General features: G+C 36.7%; 1 protein-coding gene across 3 annotated transcripts in view; it reads right to left on the reverse strand.

Moving 5' to 3' along the window:
* The window catches only part of RASAL2 (RAS protein activator like 2), a 369092-nt gene that overhangs the window by 119436 nt on the left and 228275 nt on the right, over nucleotides 1-21381 (reverse strand). The window contains exon 1 of one of the 3 annotated variants that reach the window (XM_025400473.1): nucleotides 19177-19318. The exons of the other annotated variants lie outside the window; for them this stretch is intronic. Coding sequence (XP_025256258.1) covers nucleotides 19177-19189 — 13 coding nt within the window. The 5' untranslated portion in view covers nucleotides 19190-19318. Of the gene's footprint in view, nucleotides 1-19176; nucleotides 19319-21381 lie in introns of those variants that run through there. 3 annotated transcript variants of the gene reach the window in all.

The following is a 21381-nucleotide window of genomic DNA, read 5'->3' on the forward strand; positions in this document are numbered from 1 at the left end:
CATTATTACAGAAATGTTTTGGCAAATCAAAAAAAAGTCAAGGGTTTTCATACCTTTCTTTTTTTACATTAAAAGCTGCAACTATCAAAAATGTTCAATACATTTATCACCTGGATTGTTGTAACACTATATCTGATGTATCCAGAAAACACCTCTGACTGAAAAACAAACACCACAATCAACTCATTAATTTCCTTCTGGTATTTGAATCTGTTGTAAATTGGGCTGTAGTTGGATAAAACAGTTGCACCAACAGATATGTAAAACATGCCCCATTTGATCTTGAATGAGTTTAAAAATGGCAGAACTATTTTACAGAACTACATTATTATCTACTTCAGAAATTCATTAACATTACAATAAAATACATTACATTTGTGGAATACAGAGACAAATTTGAAAAAGATTTGTTCTCAAGAAGCTCATGGTTTGTACTTCTTAAATATTATATCAATAGAAAATTTAACTTCATATCTCTAGTATATTTATTCATAAATGATATACATGGGCTCCAAATCTATAAAGCAAATATTAGTGAAGTATACTTTTCCTTATTTCAGATAAAAACCAAAGGGATAAAAGTTTCATTATTTTCTTCCCACCCATACCTACAAACCAAGGAACACCAAACATTGCCAGCAACCCACTGAAAGCAAGGTTTCGAAAAGGTATGCAACAGATTCGTTCTCACAGCCCTCTGAAGGAAACAACCCCGTTGACACCTTCTAATCTCCAGAACCATGAAACGATACATTTCTGTTGTCTAAGCCACCCAGTCAGTGGTTCTTTGTTATCGCAGCCCTGGTAAAATAAAACCCTGAACAAGGTACTACAGTGGAGCAGCCTGTAACCTTGGGCTGATTGGAAGAACAAGAATGCAAAGGAAAGATATAGTTGATTACTATGAGCTAAGTAGACACCAAAAAAGAGAACCAGGTCTATATCATGGATGCTGGATCTCCAACACCAAAGAACTATACAGTGGGGACGCTCCCTATGGGTCCCTCTGAAGAGTTTGCACCCTTCTACCTATAAGAGAACCAGCATTGGAACACACAGAGAAGGCATTCAAATTCATGGCCAGTGTTAGCTAGAAAAGCAGCAATAACCAACAGAGGCTTGTAATTTCATGTCTGGGTAAGTAAAAACTGTGGCATCAGACCAGAACGCCTTTTCTCCAATCCTGTCTCCCTACTCCAATGCCAGAAGGGTTAGAAGTTGAAGAGGGTAGAGCAGGGGTGGTGGAGTGAAAGAACTGGCTGGATATCTCCTACTCCACGGTGGGGGTGGGGGGTGGAGTTAAATAGGATATGAGACAAAATTTTAATCAAATAGATTAAATTAACTTTAATTATTGAAAGTAAAGTAAAAAACTATTGGCTCCCCATCATAGAGATCAGCTTTCTAGTAGTGATAGCACAATTGTGGGCAAGAACTGGGGAAAATAAAACCCCCACTCTTCACCCCTTATACCCAGAGGCAGACTCATGTGTTGTGGGACCTGAAGCTTATATAATTTGTGAGTCCGTATTTTTAAAAAAACCACAAAATTGCAAACACGAATCTTTTTTTTCTTCTATCATTGATTAAGGTCTCATATGCTAAAAAGATCTTAAGGTTTGTGGTCAACAGAGGCTGCTGTAAGAGAGAGGAGAAACTAATTCAACAACAGTAACATCAAAGGTTTATCAAAGATCTACAGTCATTTATAATAAAATCAGAGTTCACCATCATCATCTGATTACAGCATAGAATAAATGGTAGTAAGTTGCTGCCTTGCTTTCCTTAATTGCATCTTCATTTCTCAGCAGTCATGTAATTAGTCGGCATGAAGAGAGACTCCAAGTTTTTCTGCACAGAGTTAATAAATAACAAAAATTTAAATATCTTAGGAAATTCCAAAGTGATGTTTTGTAAAATGAGAGTAGATAAGCCGAGTAAAAGGATAAGCGCAAGGTCAGTATGCTGGATGACAAAACACAAAAAATTCTAAGGCTTTGAGAATACTGCAAAGAACAAATTTGTATTTTCGATGACCTGCTATATTTAAGTTTCCTGGCTTTACTTTTCTGACTTGGGAGAAATGAACAAATATTTTAATACAATATCATTATGACACTGTATTAAGAGATTAAAATGTAAAAACAAAATGATTATATCAACACATGCTGAAAAGGCAACTGACAACATCCTGTACCCTTTCTATTAAGAAATCTCAGAACACAGGAAGATTTTGTAAAGTATACAAAATTACAGCTAGATAAGAGGAGTTAAGTTCTAGTACTCTATACCACTGTAGGATGACTGTAGTTAACAATAATATAATGTATAGTTCCAAATAGCTAGAAGGAGGATACTGAATGTTCCTAAGAGGAAGAAATAATAAACGTTTGAGATGATGGATATGTTAATTACCCTGATCTGATCACTACACATCTTATGTATCAAAACATCACTATGCACCCTGTAAATATGTACAATTATTACATGTCAATTTAAGAAATAAAATTAAAATTAAAAAAAGAAATCTTAGAATACAGGCATATGTGGCATACTGAACTGTATATAAGATGGTAGTCACATAAGATTATAAAATCATATTTTTACTGTACCTTTTCTGTGTTTCCATTCACAAATACTTATCATTGTGTTATACCTGCCTACTGTATTCAGTATAGTAACATATAGTACAGGTTTGCAGCCTAGGAGCAACAGGGGTTAGAACCCAAAGAGGGTAGGGCAGGAGTGGAAGGACTGGCTGAATATCTGCCACCCCACCCAGGGTGGTGGGGATGGAGGTACATTATTATTGCCTTGACTATACCAAACTTTCTTAGCTTAAAGAAGAATACAGACCAGAAATCAATAGCAATATTATAGATAGATATAAAACATTAAAAACATTTTTGTTAAAGTTAGGAATAACATAAAGATATCCAACTCACCACTATTTTTCAACAGGATGTGGGTTCACCAGGGTTATATGTTACTGATAGGAGGTCCTAGCCAAGGTGGTAAGACAAGATAAGGAGTAAGAGACATAGGTATTGAAAGAAGGAAACAAATGATAATTATTTGCAGAAAATAAGGTGTATCCCTAAGTGGGGATGGCAGAGGGAGACAAGACAAACAACTGAAAAACAATTAATAAAAGGATTTATTAAGATGGTTAGAATAAATATAAATATACAGAAATTAAGAGTTTTCCTGTATACCAGTAGTTATCAATTAGGAAAAATTAATGGGAAAAATGATCCCATCCAAAAAGCAGTAAGAACTACAAACTAGGGACAAGCTTCATTAGAAAAATTAAGATATTTGCAGGAAACCATGAAACTATAGATAACAGGGTGCTGTTAGATCACTGAGGGAAAAGAAGGATTGTTCAATAAACATAGCAGGAAAGAGTCATCAATATGAAAAAAGTGTATAAACCAGCTCCTGGGATTACAGAGTTAAGTGTCAAGAAAAAAATTTTTAAATTAACAAAAAATATCTGGAGACACTGGAGATACGAAATGATTTTTTAAACAAGAAACAAGGCCAGGTGTGGTGCCTCACACCTGCAATCCCAGCACTTTGGGAGGCTAAGAAAGGCGGATCACTTGAGGTCTGGAGTTCAAGACCAGCCTGGCCAACATGGCAAAACCCAGTCTCTACTAAAAATATGAAAATTAGCCAGGCATGGTGGCATGTGCCTGTAATTCCAGCTACTCAGGAGGCTGAGGCACAAGAATTGCTGGAACCCGGGAGAAGGTTGCAGTGAGCCAAGAAGGCGCTACTATTCTCCAGCCTCAGTGACAGAGTGAGACTCTGTCTCTTAAAAAAAAAAAAAAAAAGAACTGTAATCCCAGCACTTTGGGAGGCCGAGATGGGCGGATCACGAGGTCAGGAGATCGAGACCATCCTGGCTAACACAGTGAAACCCCGTCTCTACTAAAAAAAAAAAAAAAAAAAAAAAACTAGCCGGGCGAGGTGGCGGGCGCCTGTAGTCCGAGCTACTCCGGAGGCTGAGGCAGGAGAATGGCGCAAACCCGGGAGGCGGAGCTTGCAGTGAGCTGAGATCCGGCCACTGCACTCCAGCCCGGGCTACAGAGCAAGACTCCGTCTCAAAAAAAAAAAAAAAAAAAAAGAAAAGAAAAAGAAAAAGAAACAAAAGGAAACAAACAAGAAGTATTGACTATAAAAGACTGGAGATGTTGGCCATTATATTAAAATTATAAACTTTTGTCCATCTGTAGACCTTAAATAAAGAAAGTAAAAAGACCAGTCAGAAATTGAGAAATGATATTCACAAGACCCACAATTTTTCACAGGATTACTATCAAGAACATAGAAAGAACTTCTATCTCTTAATAGGTTAAGCATGACCAACTCAATAGAAAAGTGGGCAAGAGATATAAAGAAGAGGTTCACAAAAGCATAACATATATAGCCATAGACTTATGAAAAATGTTCGGTACTACTGGTAGTCAGGATATGAAAAATCAACCATCTTATCTTCATCCTCTGAGAAACACTAAAAATTCTGACAATACCAAGTATTAATATTGGGCAGAATGTAGACGACTCAAGATTTCATATATACTGCTGGTGGGAAACAGTTTGGCATTGCTGAAGTTGAACATTTATATACCCTAAGCCCAGAGATTCTACTCCTATGTATATACCAAAGAGGAACTCCTACAAAGGAGAAAAGAAGACATTTGCAAGGATGTTCGTAGCAGCACTGACACCAAGAGCAAAACTCTTAACAAAGGAAATACAATATACTTCAATAAGAGACTGAACCTGAATACCAACCCTAACCCCAACTCTTAATCTAAATTTGTTGTTACAGTTAAACAATGTAAAAATTATACAGTAGTCAAATAGATAAACTATAGCAAAAAATGGAGAGATGAGTAATATAATATTTAAATGGAAAAAGTTCAAAAGAATATATAAAATATGCTCTTTATATAAAGTTAAAAATGACTAGAATTTTAAAATGTTTATGAAAGTAAATTCTCTCCCAAATAATCTATACATTCATTGTAATTCCAACTGAAATCCCAACACACATTTTTTGTTTTTGGCTAGGAGTATAGAGGGACTTGATACTACCATTCATTTGGAAAAGGAAATACATGAATAAAAGGCCAAATACCTTTTGAAAGGAAGAACTAACTAGAATTTCCTATATCAGTAAGAGAAAAACATTATAATCATGAAAACACTGTGACACTGACATAGAAATAGATCAGCTGAATAGAAAAAGACATATGGACACTTAGCTGATCATAAAGGGTACCTTTTACATCACTGTGCAAAGAAATGACCATTCAAAAAAAAAAAAAAAAAAAAGGCACTGAGACAACTAGCTATGTGGCTGAAAAAAAAAATCTCATTTAACATAACCAAAAATAAATTCCAGACAAAGACACAAACTGAAGTTGAAAAAGGCCTTTCTAAGCATGACACAAAAGCCAGAAATTACAATGGAAAAGAGAGAAAGATTGAACAATAAAAAATTAAAAGCTTCAAATAGAAAAGACAGGCTGAACAAATTTGCAAGGCTATTTAACAGCATCTATCAAAATATGAAATGCAAATTATCTTTTGATTCTATTTCTAGAAACCAATCCTACAGAAATACCAGCACAAGCAAATGAACATGGATATATGTACAAAGATGCTTAATTCAAAGTTGGCAACTGCAAAAAAACAAAAGCACTCCAAGTGTTCAAAAGGAGGGGAACAGATAAATCTATGGTGGAATAAGATGCAGCATTTAAGGATAACAAGTATAGATATGATGAAATAAAAATGTCTTCAATATATGCCTTTATTTTTATTGTGAAATATGATACTCCACAGAGAATAGCATAAAACATAAATGTAGATTTTAATGAATTATAATACTGTCATAGCAAGAATTAGAACATTGTCTGCAACAAATAATTTCCCAAATACTCCATCCTGATCCCAATTCCCTTCACCCTATAGATAACCACTATACCTATTTCCAGAGTAAACATTCCTTGCTTTTATTTAGTTTTAGCACTGAAATGTGCATATCTCAACACATGATTTCTTTTTCCTTTTCTTGAATTTTATATAAATAGTATAATAAGACACATTTTTGATTTTGATTTACTAAATATTATATTTTAAAGATTTATTAATGTTGCTGTGTGTCACTGTAGTTTGTTCATTTTACTACATGATGATGTCACCTTTTTAAAACTCATTTTACTGATTTTTTTCCAGGTTATATCTATTTTGGGGCTATAATGGATGCTTGTTTATTCTTGTACATGCATCCTCATGTACATAAGCATGTATTTATGTTGAGTTAGCATTACTTTCAATTTTATTAGATAATGCTAAAGTGTTCTCCAATGTAACTGTACAAATTTTCACTCCCACTAGCAATGTAGGAGTTCCCATTGCTCTATATGCTTGACAACTTTAGTATCATCAGATTTTAAATTTTAGCCAATCTGGAGATTGTGTGGGGATATCTTGTGTGTGTGTGTGTGTCTGTGTGTGTGTGTTTGTCACCCAGGCTGGAGGAGTGCAGTGGCGCAATCTCGGCTCACTGCAGCCTCAGCCTCCTGGGATCAAGCGATTCTCTGCCTCAGCCTCCTGAGTAGCTGGGACTACAGGTGCCTGCCACCATCCTGGCTAATTTTTTTTGTATTTTTAGTAGAGACAGGGTTTCACCATCTTGGCCAGGCTGGTCTTGAACTCCTGACCTCGTGATCCACCCGCCTCGGCCCCCCAAAGTGTTGGGATTACAGGCATGAGCCACCGCGCCTGGCCCCTTTGTTGTGGTTTTAACTTGGGATTCCTTGGTAATGCTGAGCACCTCTTTAAATGTATACAGCCATTTGGTTATATTCTTTTGTGAAGTGCCTATTAAGTCGCTGCCCATTTTTCTATTGGGTTTTGTCTTTCTTATCAATTTGTCGGGATGCTTGAAATATTCTGGTATAATTTCTTTGTTGGTTTATATAGCTTGACTTTTTGCATTTTCAGTAGTGTCTTTTGATGAACAGAAGTTATTATTATGAATAAACATTATCACCTTTTTCTTCTTTATAATTAGTGCTTTTTTCTATTTGATTTAATAATTACTACTCTATCCTCAGGTCATGAAGATGCTATAATATATTCTAAAAGTGGTATTATTACTATTTGGTAGTTTACATGTAGGTCTATAATTTAGATGGAATTCATTTTTATGTAAATTGTTAAGAAATAATCCACTTCCACTTTATTTTTCCATATGGATCTCCAGATGAGCCAGGATCATTTGTTGAAAAGACCTTAATTTCCCCACCACTCTGCAGTGTCAATTTTATCATAAGTAAAATGTACATATAGGCACAGGTTTGTTTCTGGATTCTTTACTCTGTTCCATTGGTCTATTTCTAACACTAATACCACTTTGTCTCAATTAATATAGTTTTGCAAAAAGCCTTAATAGCTGACAGAGCAAGTGCTCCTAAATTATGTTTCTAAAAGAGTTTTTGGCTATCCTAATATATACAAATATATAGATAGCTAGAGAGAGAGAGAGAGAGAAAGACAGACAGACAGGGTCTTGCTCTGTCACCCAGGCTGGAGTGCAGGGGTGTGATCACAGCTCACTGCAATCTAGAATTCCTGGCTCAAGTGATCCTCCCTGCTTCAGTCTCCCAAGTAGCTGGGACCACAGGCATGTGCCACTACGTCTAGCTAATTTTCAATTTTTTTGTAGAGATGGGGTCTCATCATGTTGCCCAGGCATCATAAGATTTTTAAAATTGGAATTGCATTGAATCTATAAAGGAATTTAGGGTAAAAGTTAACACCACAAAAACCAGTTTTCCAACTCCAGAATCACGGTATATATCTACTTTCAATTATTCTTAAATTTCTCCTAATAAAGCTTTATAGTTTACTTTTTAGATGTTTTACACATCTTTTAAATGATTTACTCCTAGGTTATTGACATTTTGTTACTGTAAACAGTATTTTAAAAAATTCGCTTTCAGTTTATTGTTGATCTATAGAAATGCAATTAGGTTTTGTTTCTGGATCTTGTTATCTAGCAACTTGCTAAACTCAATGCCTGTAAAGTTTTTAATGAATTTTCTAAACAATCACATCACTTGTAAAGTTTCTAATTTTCCAGTCCTTACATATTTTCTTGCCTTACTGTATTGATTGAGACCTCTACTACAATGTGGAATAGCAAGGGTGATAACGGACATCCTAGCCTTGGTCCTCATCTAAAAGGGAAAGCTTTTCACCATTACACATATTTGTTGAGGGGTTTTTGTACATATCACTAATCAGAGTAAAGAAATTCTTTTCTATTGTTGTTTGGCTAAGAGTTCTTATGAATAGTTGTTAAATTTTATTAAATGTCGTTTTTGCTCAATTGAGATGATTGTAAGATTTTTCTCCTTTAGTTCATTAATGGTAAACTATTCTAACTTTCTAATATTAAATCTACTTTGCATTTGTGTTATAAAGCCAATTTTAGTCATAATGTATTATTCCATTTGCTAATATTTTGTTTAGGATTTCTGGAACTATATTAATGAGTAATACTCTCTGTAATTGTCCTTTCATGATGTATCATTGCTAGGTGGTATAAAAGTAGGTGATGTGTATAGTCTCTTTTACTGAAAAAATTTTGTAATCTGAAAATGTATCTTTTTTTTTTTTGACAGGGCTTCATTTTTGTCACCCAAGCTGGAGTGCAGTGGCACAATCTTGGTTCACACTGTAGCCTTGACCTCCTAGGCTCCAGTGAACCACCCACCTCAGCCTCCTGAGTAGCTAGGACTACAGGCATAAGCCACCACACCCTTGTATAATTCTCTACCCTCAGGGCCTGGAATCTGTAATATGATGGGACAACCATGCCACTGATTAGGTTACATTTTATGGCCAAGGTGATGGTACAGTCACTATCATGATTACAGTTGTGTTACACTGGATTACATCATAGCCAAAAAATTAGTACTGAAGAGTTGGGCATTGCTATAAAGATACCTTAAAATACGGAAGAAGCTTTGGAATTGGGTTAACTGGTAGAAGCTGGAAGAGTGTGGAGGGTTCAGAAGAAGACAGGAAGATGAGGAAAGTTTGGAACTCTCTAGAGACTGGTTAAATGGTTGTGACCAAAATGCTGATAGTGATATAAACAGTGAAGTCCAGGCTGAAGAAGTCTCAGATGGAGATGAGGAACTTACTGGGTACTGGAGCTAAGGTCACTTTTGTTATACATTAGCAAAGAACCTGGGGGCCTTCTGCCCCTGCTCTAGGGATCTATGGAACTTTGAACTTGAGCATGATGATTTAGTGTATCTGGCAGAAGAAATTTCTAAGCATCGGCCGGGCGCGGTGGCTCAAGCCTGTAATCCCAGCACTTTGGGAGGCCGAGGCGGGCGGATCACGAGGTCAGGAGATCGAGACCATGCTGGCTAACACGGTGAAACCCCGTCTCTACTAAAAAATACAAAAAAAAATTAGCCAGGCGAGGTGGCAGGCGCCTGTGGTCCCAGCTACTTGGGAGGCTGAGGCAGGAGAATGGCGTGAACCCGGGAGGCGGAGCTTGCCGTGAGCTGAGATCCGGCCACTGCACTCCAGCCTGGGCGACAGAGCGAGACTCCGTCTNAAAAAAAAAAAAAAAAAAAAAAAAAAAAGAAATTTCTAAGCATCAAAGTAATCAAGATGTGGCCTGGTTGCTTCTAACAACCTATGCTCATATGCATGAGCAAAGACATGACGTAAAACTGGAACTTATATTTAAAGGGGAAATGGAGAGTAAAAGCTTGAAACATTTGCAGCCTGGCCATGTGGTAGAAGAGAAAAGCTCATTTTCAGGGGAGGAATTCAAGCAGGTTGCAGAAATTTGCGTAAGTAAAAAGGAGCAAAGTACTGATGGCCAAGACACTAGGGAAAAGGCCTTGAGGGCATTTCTAAGACCTTGGTGGCAGCCCCTCCCATCACAGGCTTGTAAGCCTAAGAGAACAAAATGGTTCTGTGGGTCAGGCCCAGGGCCTGCTGCCCCAGGCAGCCTCAGGACACTGCTCTCTGTGTCCCAGCTGTCTAACTCCAGCCATGGCTCAAAGGGACCCAGGTACAGCTCAGGCTGCTGCTTCAGATAGTACAAGCTGAAAGCCTTAAATACATGGTGTTAAGCCTGTGGGTACACAGAGTTCAAGAGCTGAGGGTTGGGAGCCTCTGCCTAGATTTCAGAGAATGTATGGAAAAGCCTGGATGTCCAGGCAGAAGCCTAATGCTGGGGCAGAGCTCTCATGGAGAACCTCTACTAGGGCAGTGCAGAGGACAAATGTGGGGTTGGAGCCACTACAGTGAATCCCCACTGGGGTGCTACCTAGTGGAGCTGTAAGAAGAACCATCCTACAGACTCTGGAATGGTAGAGCCAGCAACAACTTATACCCTGCACCTGGAAAAACTGCCAGCACTCAACAACAGCCCATGAGAACAGCACAGCAGCTGACCCCTGAAAGGCCATAGGAGTGGATTGCCCAAGGCCTTAGGAGTCCACCTCTCACATCAGTGTGTCCTGGATGTAGGAAATAGAGTCAAAGATTATTCTGGAGCCTTAAGATTAAATTCTTCTCCCATTTGCCCCAAGAATACTTGTTGGCAGAGCCTGCAGTTTCAGCATTTACCCCAAGATAACTTTGCCATGAAATATCTCATTTTTATGATTATTTTCATATTGCTCTAGTATATCAACTTTGAAAACAAAAGACATCATTCTATTTATAGCATTCTGTTTTTAGTACTGGTATTCCATTTACAAAATATAGTAATTCTCGATTGCTAAAAATGTCAAATCCTAGAAAACGTAGCATTCCTATGTGTGATGTTAACGTCATTCTGCAACAGTTGTTGGCCAAAGATTCGTTTGATGAATTCAATTTTTCTGAAATAGACAATTCTGATGATTCAGATGATTCTGATGTTAGTTCTATTTAGAACTAACTCCAAGAACAGTTTTTATATTTTGTTTTCACATTGAAAATCAGTCAGATTTGCTTCAGCCTCAAAGAGTATGTTTATGCAAAATTAAATGAGCGCTGGCAGCGAGCTGCACTTCTTGTTTTCTAAATGGGAAAAGGGTTAATGGCTGCTCCGCTGGGTTTCAGACTTGTATGGGGCCTATAGCCCCTTTCTTTTGGCCAATTTCTCCCTTTTGGAATGGGAGTATTTACCCAATGCCTATACTTTCATCGTATCTTGGAAGTAACTAACTTGTGTTTGATTATACAGGCTCATAGGCAAAAGGGACTACTAGCCTTCTCTAAGACTCTGGGCTTTGGACTTCTGAGTTAATACTGGAACGAGTCAAGACTTCAAGGATTGTTGGGAAGGCATGACTGTATTTTGAAATGTGAGAAGAACATGAGATTTGGGAGGGGCCAAGGGTGGAATGATATGGTTCGGATCTGTGTCCTTGCCCAAATCTCATGTCAAATTATAATCTCCAATGCGGGAAGTGGAGCCCGGTGGGAGGTGACTGGGTCATGGGGACAGTTTTTCATGGTTTAACACCATGCCACCTTGGTCCTGTCATCAGGATAGTGAGTTCTCATAAGATCTGGTTGTTTAAGTGTGTAGCACCTCCCCAACCCAAGTCTTGCTCCTGCCTACATGTAAGAAGCCTGATCTCGTTTTGCCTTCTGTCATGAATAAAAGCTCCCTGAAACTTCCCCAGAAGCAGATGCTGCCATGCTTCCTGTACAGCCTGCAGAACTATGAGCCAATTAAACCTCTTTTCTTTATAAATTACCCAGTCTCAGGTAATTCTTTTTAGCCATGCAAAAATGAACTCATACATCCAATCAGAGTAACAGTCTCTCACTGGCTTTGAAGTAGTAAGTGCCAAGTAGTGAGGGGGCCATGGAAATGGGACATAACAGTGGCCTCTAGAAGCTGGGAGTGACTCCTTGCCAACAGCAAGGCAAAAAACAGGGATCTCAGCCCTACCACTGCAAGAAACTGAATTCTGCTGACAACCTGAACAAGTTTGAAAGAGGACTCTGAGCTCCAGATGCGAACGTGGTCTGACTGATATGTTTGTTTTGGCCCTGAGCAGAGAACTAGCTGCACTCTGCCTAGACTTCTGATGTATAGAAACTGAAATAGGCTGGGAGTGGTGGCTCACACCTGTAATCCCAGCCCTTTGGGAGGCCAAGATGGGAGGATTTTTTGAGGCCAGGAGTTTAAGACCAGTTTCGGCAAGATAGCAAGACCCCATCTCTACAAAAAAATTTTTTTTTAATTAGCCAGGTGTAGTCTTGTGTACCTATAGTCCCAGCTACTCAGAAGGCTGAGAGGTGGGAGGATCACTTGAGTCAAGGGGTTTGAGGTTACAATGAGCTATGATCAGTTGGGCCACTGCACTCCACCCTGGTTGACAGAGAAAGACCGTGTCTCAAGAGAAAAAGAGAAGGAAAGAAAAAAAGAACAGTGTACAAATAACATACGTACAGGTCAATATGTTTTCACAAATGGAATTCATGCTAGTAACCAGCATCTGAACCAGAAAACACCACCACTACAGAACATTACCACCAGCCAGAGGCCTCTCTTATATATCCTTGGCAGTCATTACCCCCATATGGATAATCGCTATCCTGATTTCCATCACCCTAGATCAGTTTGAACTCTATATAAATGGAATCACTCAGTGAGTATTATTTTGAGACTTTTCATGCTCAACATACATTTGTAAGATTCATGCATTCTGTCACATGAAGTAGTGGTTTGTTCTTTTTCATTGCTGTATAGAATTCCATTTTATAAGCAAACCACAATTTATTCATTCTACTGCTGATGAGCATTTGGGTAGTTTCAAATTTTTAGCTGTTATAAATAGTGCTGTTATAAGCATTTTTGTACAGGTCTTCTGAGGAACCTAGGTATACATTTCGATTGGGTACAGAAACAGGAGTGTAATTGCTGGGTCACTAAGCATTGTTCAGCTTTAGGAGATATTGTCAAATAGCTGTTCAAAGTAATTGTACAAGTTTACACTCCCGTCAATATGGTATGAAAACTACTTTTGTTCCAGATACTTATCAACATTAGGTATTTTCTTTTTTCTCATTTCAGATATTTTGATGGGTATGTAATCCTATTTTGGTTTAAATTTGCATTTCCCTGATGACTAACAATAGCTGCACACCTTGTCATATACTAAATGGTCATCTGGATTGCCTCTTTTGTAAAATGAGCATTCCAGTCTTGCTTTTTTCTCACTGATGTGTAGGAGTCAGTTATATATTATGATCAAACATTAAAATTTAAAACTTTATTTTTTCAGACTATCAGAGAAAATGTAACATAAGCAACATCTGAACTAAATCTGAAGAGCCTTAAGACAGTTTCTATTCTCCCGTAATACAGGTTTGATAGGGGGAAAGAGAAACAAAAATTCTACCTTTAAATATTTAATCCAAGAACAAAGTAAAATGAAAATGGGTTTCATGACACTGACCCTGGGAGAAACCTACTGGGAAGCTGTCATAAATCACAGCACTTTACAGCAATAGTCACACTCTTCAAGCTCACTATTTCTTGATAATTAAGATTTTACTGTTAAATACATTTTGCAGTTTGTTCACAGTAAGATAGTTTCTGAGAAAAACAGGTAAATCATTGTTTGGATATTCCTTTTAAAAAAGACCAGATCAAAGCCTGGCTTCTGGTTTTAAACACTCTTCCATTAAAAAAAATCAAACGAAACAAAAATAAAATAGTGTCACAAGTGTTGAACTAAACAATTCTACTGAGGCACTGGGGACAAATAGCTATACTTCCACTAGACTTCTACCTTTTGTATTACAATAAATTTCCTCTGCCTAGTACATTTTGATCTTGTATAAGCTAAAAAATATTTCCAAGGGAGACTAGTTTTCATTCCTTGTAATGATAGCAGTAACTCCTAGGGTTTCTTCTTTATACTACATTTTTGGTTAATAAAAATGGTCTATGCCATTTCTCACAGATGAGAAGAGAATGGTAAGGGCTTTAGTTGATTTTTAAAAGCTACTTTAAAAAATTATCTTTAAAAGTTGATCATTAATCATTTTCCAAGTGCTGTTTTTTTATAATAGGGGAAGGAAATAAATAAAACTAAACATACTAAAAGCATATTTCAAAATTTTAGCAATTATACCCAGGCAAGTAAATGATGCTACTCATATAATAGTGTATTTATTGTTTCAGGAAACTACAGTGACATTTCACTGGACTTCAGGTGGAGGAAAAATGCTTCAAGGAAAATGTCAGGATGTATATAGCGATTTCTTTTCCCTTCCTTCTTTCTTTCTTTTTTTTTTTTTTTCTTCAAGGTTTTGCTCTGTCACCCAGGCTGGAGTACAGTGATGTGACCATAGCTCACTGCAGTCTTGATTCCTGGGCTCAAGCAATCCTCTCACCTCAGCCTTCTCAGTAGCTGGGACTAGAGGTGCATGCCACCCTGTCTGGCTGATTTTTAAATTTTCTGTAGAGAGGAAGTCTCGCTGTGTTGCCAGGCCTGGCCTCAAACAATCCTACTGATTCAGCCTCCCAAAGTGTTGAGATTACAGGTGTGAGCCACCAAACCTGGCTGATGTAGCAAATTATATGAAAGATAAAATATTTTAATTAATAAAAAATCTCCTTAAATTTCAGCTGTACAAGAGAGATTCACAAATAAAGCAGACCAAATTCTGTGTGAAGAAATTCCTCTACCACATGTTGAAAGCATTTAAATAATCTATTTCCCCTCTGAGTGATTAGTTTCCCATACTTTGAGAAAATGCTGATAAGAAATATTCTATAACCATACTGGACACACTCTTAGAAACGAGCTCTTGGTACACAGAAGATGATCATCCTTCCCTGTTAATAGACTTATCACATTTTCCCTTGTCCTTTGACTGAATAAACTCAATTCTATGTACTCACACAAGCTAGATTTTTGGTGGCTCTTCTTGCACTCATTTTGACAAATCACTTCTCTTTTTTATTTCATTTTACTTATTTACTTGAAACTTCATATTCCAGGTATTCCTGGAAAGAAGAGCGATTGAAGTAGGGACTCAGACATCTTATCTTCTCCTATCTGACTCGAGAAGCACACACAACCCAATTGAAGTATTTCAGCAAAAAAGTTACAAACCAGAATCTTAAAAACGGAAAGAATACCCATTTTCCTAATCTTCATATACACTAAAGGTAGTATTTATGAATAGTTACACAACAGTGCTGTTATAACATTTTTCAAAGGTACTCCGTAATCTCTGGAATTGGATTCAGGACATCAGTTAGCAACTTGTTTAACAGGCTAGCTATCCTAGGCAACACCTGATCCTGAACGACACCTGCTTTATTCCAGCAGCTCAAGTTGCTTACTTTCCAAGATCTGACATTAGAAAGAGGAAGCAGAACCAGCTATCTTCTCTTCTTCAAAGAACAGGTCTGCACAAACCTAAACTAATTTTCCAAGGTGCTTTTCAGCAACTCATTTACTCAAAAAATATTGCAAACCTGAGAATGACAGAAATGTGGAGTTCTATAGAGTCATATTACTAACAGGATCGCCTCAATGGTTCCCTCTTCATGTGCTTGAGCTAATAGTATTTCCAATTCAGCTTCATGACACGGTTTGAGTAGGGGCAAGGGGGTACCAGAGAGGACAAAGGCCTTCATCTGAATTTTAATCACTGACTTAGTAAGTCTCTCTTACTTGTCAAGTATGTACAAAGAAAGTATTCTGAGTGGCATTGCTTAAGGCTTCCAAACACAAGCTGAGATCATACCCACAATTAAATGTGGAATTTTGATAGATGGAATTCCTATCAGCACTTAAAAATAACCCCGGCTAAAAGAGAATTCATATCGCTGAGTCATGACTCATTTTCTTGAATCACTGTTCACTAGGAACAACAGGACAAAAATTTTTGCTTCTGATTCTGCACGTAAGAATCAGTTATTTTAAGAAAGTTTATGCAACTCAAATATAAGAATCCGGTGAACCTTATTTCACAATACAACAGTCACCTCCTTCTCACTAAAACTGATATACAGGGAACTGAAAACAAGAATGACCATGAACAACCACTAGGGAGCGTGAAAGAACAGAAGAGAACAAAAAGAGTCTGTAACAAACACTTTTTCTCTTTAGAGACTGCTGAAGGTCAAGACTGGAGCAGAAGGGGAAACACAACCATGTTGTTTACATAAAAGGATTCTCAGAGTCTTGGGTGGATAACTGGGTAACTTTCATGAGTAAAAGAATTAATTTGACAGCTCAGAACAATTTATATGTCCAGCTTCAAGCCCCTGCCCCTGGCCCCTATCTTTTGCCTTCATTTTTCTTTGAAGATATTCCATTCTTGGGGATTTAACTGGGATACATAACATAGAATTATGCCCAAGAGGTAGAAAGAAATTGCAACAGCAAAGAGAGCAGTTTCTTTCAATGAGTCAAAAGTCTTGATCAACTATAGCCAAATCTTTTTCAGAAAATGTTGTCATTATATAGTAGAGCTCTTTACCTTCTTTGAAAATTTAATATACAAACAATATTTATATATAGATTGTTCATGGGAAAAAATTTTAAAAGCAGTATCAAGGAGAAAATCATGAATAGTGAAAATAGGTCTGCCTTCAAGAAAACACTGGTCAAAAGAAAATTATTTCACATACATATGAGAGTTTCTTTTTCATGCCACTTATATTTCACTCTACTCACTCTATTCCCATTTAGAATTTGTCTTCATTTAAGGTGATGGGCATCCCAAGTATACTGATGTGATCTTTACAAATTGTGTAAATGTATTAAATTATCACATGAATCCCATAACTATCTACATATATTATACACCAATAAAAACTTGTTTAAAAATAAAATTTGTCTTTAGCCACAAAGTGGGCACCTTTTTATTTTATTTTTAACACGGAAAGTATAAACCTGCATAATCTGACATTTGTTTTCAGAATTTAAAAAGAAGTGAATTTCCTTTGAGTATTTTTCTCTTTGTAGTGCATGGTAGTGAGTTTTATCATGATTAGCTTGGTTAATAAAATAGTTTCTTTTAACTTAGATCAGTAAAATACCAGCAATAGATTAATGACTTCTGATCATTTCTGGCATCAGAAAATATACTCAGGTCAAAGGCCCATTTTACTCTCTCATTCTATCATATAATATACACACACAACATAATATACATAGATATATCATGGCAGTCCTTTCACATATTAAAAGCAGGATAAAAGCTGAGAGAAGAATCTAAGCTTTGCGTAATACAACATGAATACTGTTAAGTTGGATACAGCATTATGTCCTTATTCTCACAGCCATGGGTCCTCTTAAAAACAGTGTGCTTAAATAATGGATTCTCCAGTAAGACAAACAGTCTCTTCTTTCCTACTGGGTGGAGAATTCACTTGGTAATTTGGTTTCCGATATAGCCGAGAGGAGTAAGGAAACTATTCCTTATAACTTACTGCCCATCCTACACAGACTTGTAAATCAGAACTGCACTTACGCAGACCCAGCCAAAAACTGGAATGAGCAGGTCAGGCTTTAATACAAAAGGACAACATCCCTTTACTGTGCTTACAGCGAAATCAAGCTAACTTGTTCCCAGGAGTTGTAAAGAGCCATGACAGATTCTGTTGACAGTGGCTATCTTTACTATTTAGCTCACTAGAATAGTGTGGCCTCTCATCCCCACAATGGTTTCCAGAAAAATGGAAAGGGCAGCAACCTTTTTTAGGGACTAAATGAAAATGTATGAAGACAGATGTTCCCTGTCTGTTGTGGCTCTCAAATCTCTTCACTTAAATTATCCTCTAACACATAATTCAAGAGGTGAAATAACAGAGGATCCTTATAAGCAGAGAGAAACAGAAATTGACTTTGGATAAGGAAGCAATGGGTCAAAATAGTTGGATGATTTAAAAATATTATCTCATATTTTTCTTTGAGTAAACGTAAGAAAGGCAGTGAATATAATTTGCTTTCAGTAAAATAGACACATTACAAAAATAGATATTTGCATACAGAAAAAAGTTTACTAACATTTACACAGAAAACTGACAAGTCCTAAAGTCTTTTAAAAAATTAAAAGCAGCATAATTAAATAAAAGCAGCATACAAACTATAGTAATTTTCCTTCACTGAAAGCCATTTTTTCCTCTTGATAAATATTTTGTTATATGTTTTTGGTTTTGGTCAACAGTATGTATCAACAGTGATTTGACGACATCTATTCTCAATACCTCCTCCCCATAAGATTTCAATCTAGGTTTATGATGTACCTGGTCTATTTAGGCAATAATTCATTGTACCTGAGGCTAGCAGATGTAGTATAGGTAAAATATAAGTCTGTATATAATTGGTTCTATGAAAAACACGTTAAACTGAGAATAAGGAGATCTGGGTTTTCATTTCAATTCTGTTCCTAATTCTGACCTTGCGCAAGTACCTTAGACCACAAAATTTTCATTGAAAATGGAGAGACCAGACTATAGATAATCTCCAAGTCTCTTTCAGATTTAACTTTCAATAAGTCAATAAACTTTTTTACTTGTCATCTTGGCAGAGGATATTAAAAGCCTACCTTGGGCAAAAGTAACAAAGTTTTCTTTCGAATGCTCTTACTGCTGTCTATCGATCAAACCTGTTGAACTTTTGAATGACACAGATTGATTATGTGTTACTGAGGTTCAAGCAAGGCTGTTAACATCTTGTTGATGGTCAATACATTCTGTCTCACTCAGAGAGAAATGAGCTTTACCTGTTCCCAGGTATCTTTATATTTCATAAAGAATTTTAGGAAAGATACAGAATAAGGATCCATTTCTTATTATTAACAGAACAAGTACATGCTGCAGTGTTAATATTTTGCTGTGGTCATTATTCTTTTAATTTATCTGAGTTTATTAGATGGCTATTCTTGTGCTGGATTTTGTACTGGAATGCTAACAGACAGCTTCCACACAGTATTTCTGTGAACTCACAGCAATAAAAACCAACCTATTTTTTTAAAGCCAATAATCATAAAGGTAAATAGTCACTGCATTTGTGTAATTTTTAAAAAGCCACATTCCCCTTAAATACGTGACTTTTCATTTCAGTCTCAGACTCTAGGAACTCTTACCTGGGGTCTGCATCCTGTGAAGTTTCTGGGTGAGCTAACATGATCTTTCCGGCACGCCAGTCAGAAACTCAAAACACTTTGTATACTATACTCGCTCTCCTGTGCTCGCTCTCCTGCTCTCTCCCTTTTCGCTCTCACTTCGTGCCTCAGACAGTTTGGAATGCAGAAAAGCCAGAGCCAATGCCAGTTAAACTCAATCCTCGCCCCAACCCCACCCCCAATCCTGTTCTTTTGCTAGAGAGCACTAAACAATAGCCACCCTTCCTTACTCATTCACTGGGCTTTCTTTCACAGCACTGGGTACAGTCAGTCTACTTCAGGAGAAGCAATGTGATTTTCCAAGCTAAGTAATCATTTTTTCTATCACAAAGGATGGGAGGGTGGATGTGTGCATCTGTGCACTTTAAGAAGTGATTTTTTTATAAGCAGTCTAAAATAAAACTAAGTTCAGAGATTCTTTTTTGAATGTTTTATTATGTTGAATTTAAATATAAACTCTTCAGAGTATAAAAACCAGGTAAATCTTACAGCTGATGCAGAGATAGAAGTCTGTTAACACATACACATTACTATCTTAAACTACCTTATTATACCGATCACTTTAATTCCCTATATTACCATAAGGGAAATATCTAAAATTTAGAAAAGGAACAAAGTTTTATTTCCCTAAAGCCCTTCAGTCAGGTCTTAAGCTATAACTTCATTTTTTAAAAGATATTTTTAAAAAATGTAATACTTTATTAATACAGAAATGCCCTGTACTGTATGGACGCTATATTATATAGTCTGTAGCTGTGTTGAGGACAGTGTTGACTACTAAAGGCAAAGTTTTAAAATGAAAAGTTCATCTACTGTTAGGCAAGTCCCATTAAGTTAGGAAGTTACTAGATCCCTGGAAGTTGATGCTTGCTTTTCCTCCTCAAAATTTTTTTAACTTATTGACAGATAAAGATCAGCTCTGCTATAATCAAGAGATTTACTGTTGAGATTAAAACTGAGAATTTCATTTTTGAAATAAAGAATAATCAAAACAAACTGAGTGGCTCTGCAAAATTAATTTCCTACTAGATGCAATGGAATTATAGATAGTATTACTGTTCTCAATCATCATTTTAGTTTGTTTTAAAATCAGTCATATTTCTAGGGTTTTTGTTTTTCTATATTCCCCCAATAAAAAGGCAAGTCAACTATGTAATCTTCATTATTAATATGATGACCTAACATATTATACAGGTGCTCAGTTGCTGAATTTAGCATATCAGAACTCATCAATGAAAAAATTCATAGTTTGAATCACAGTGGACTACACCTGCCACCTTAAAGCACTGGAACAGAAGAGACATGAAAACAACACAGTATTAAGGTATCATCTACCTTTTAACAAACAGCTGATGGAAACACATACACTGTATCTATCATCTATCTACCCGTTTATATTTATGTATATATGTATTATACATCTTACACATTAGCTATGTATTATACACATTAAGATGAGGAGCACATAGTCATCTAGTATAAAAATAGCTAAATCATTGTGATAAGTTCTGAGAAGGACAAGAACAAGGTGCTATGTTTGTGTATAGTATGAATACCATGGTTTCCTAAGTTGGTAACTAAGTATTGAAACTCACTGATGATGTTATTTATGTTTGAATTATAAGGTCATGGAATTCCAGAACCGGAAGACATCTTTAAAATCATCTAGTCCAACCACTCATTCACTGCTTGAATTTTTCTTATTATTCACTTGATCATTGCTAATATTTGACTATTTTTTGACTTACAAACACAGCATTTTATATAGTTCAACCTAATACAAACATTTATTGAGTGTAGTGCTAGGCTAGGACCACATAAGATGGATTAGTCAAGACAACCCTACCCAACTCTTTATACAGGGGAGAAATGTGAAACCAAATAATTATAACATAGTGATTATCTGTAGAAATAAAATGGCTAAAGTGGCCTCACCTACCCAAAATGAACAGGCTTGGTGCTGAGTTGAGTGGTCAAATTGTGTGATCTAATGCACCAATTCAAAACTCCATCAAACTCTGTGAGGCTATTCCTAACCAATGAGGGATTCACTGCATAGGCATGAATTTCAGCCACTTTCTAGCTTGAGCTCATGGCTAAATAGTGAAGCATTTACTTGTGCTTCTCCAGCTTCTTGGAGAACTTACTCATGCTGCAGGAGAAGAT

This window comes from Theropithecus gelada, chromosome 1, assembly GCF_003255815.1.
Source record: "Theropithecus gelada isolate Dixy chromosome 1, Tgel_1.0, whole genome shotgun sequence".
Lineage (NCBI taxonomy): Eukaryota > Metazoa > Chordata > Mammalia > Primates > Cercopithecidae > Theropithecus > Theropithecus gelada.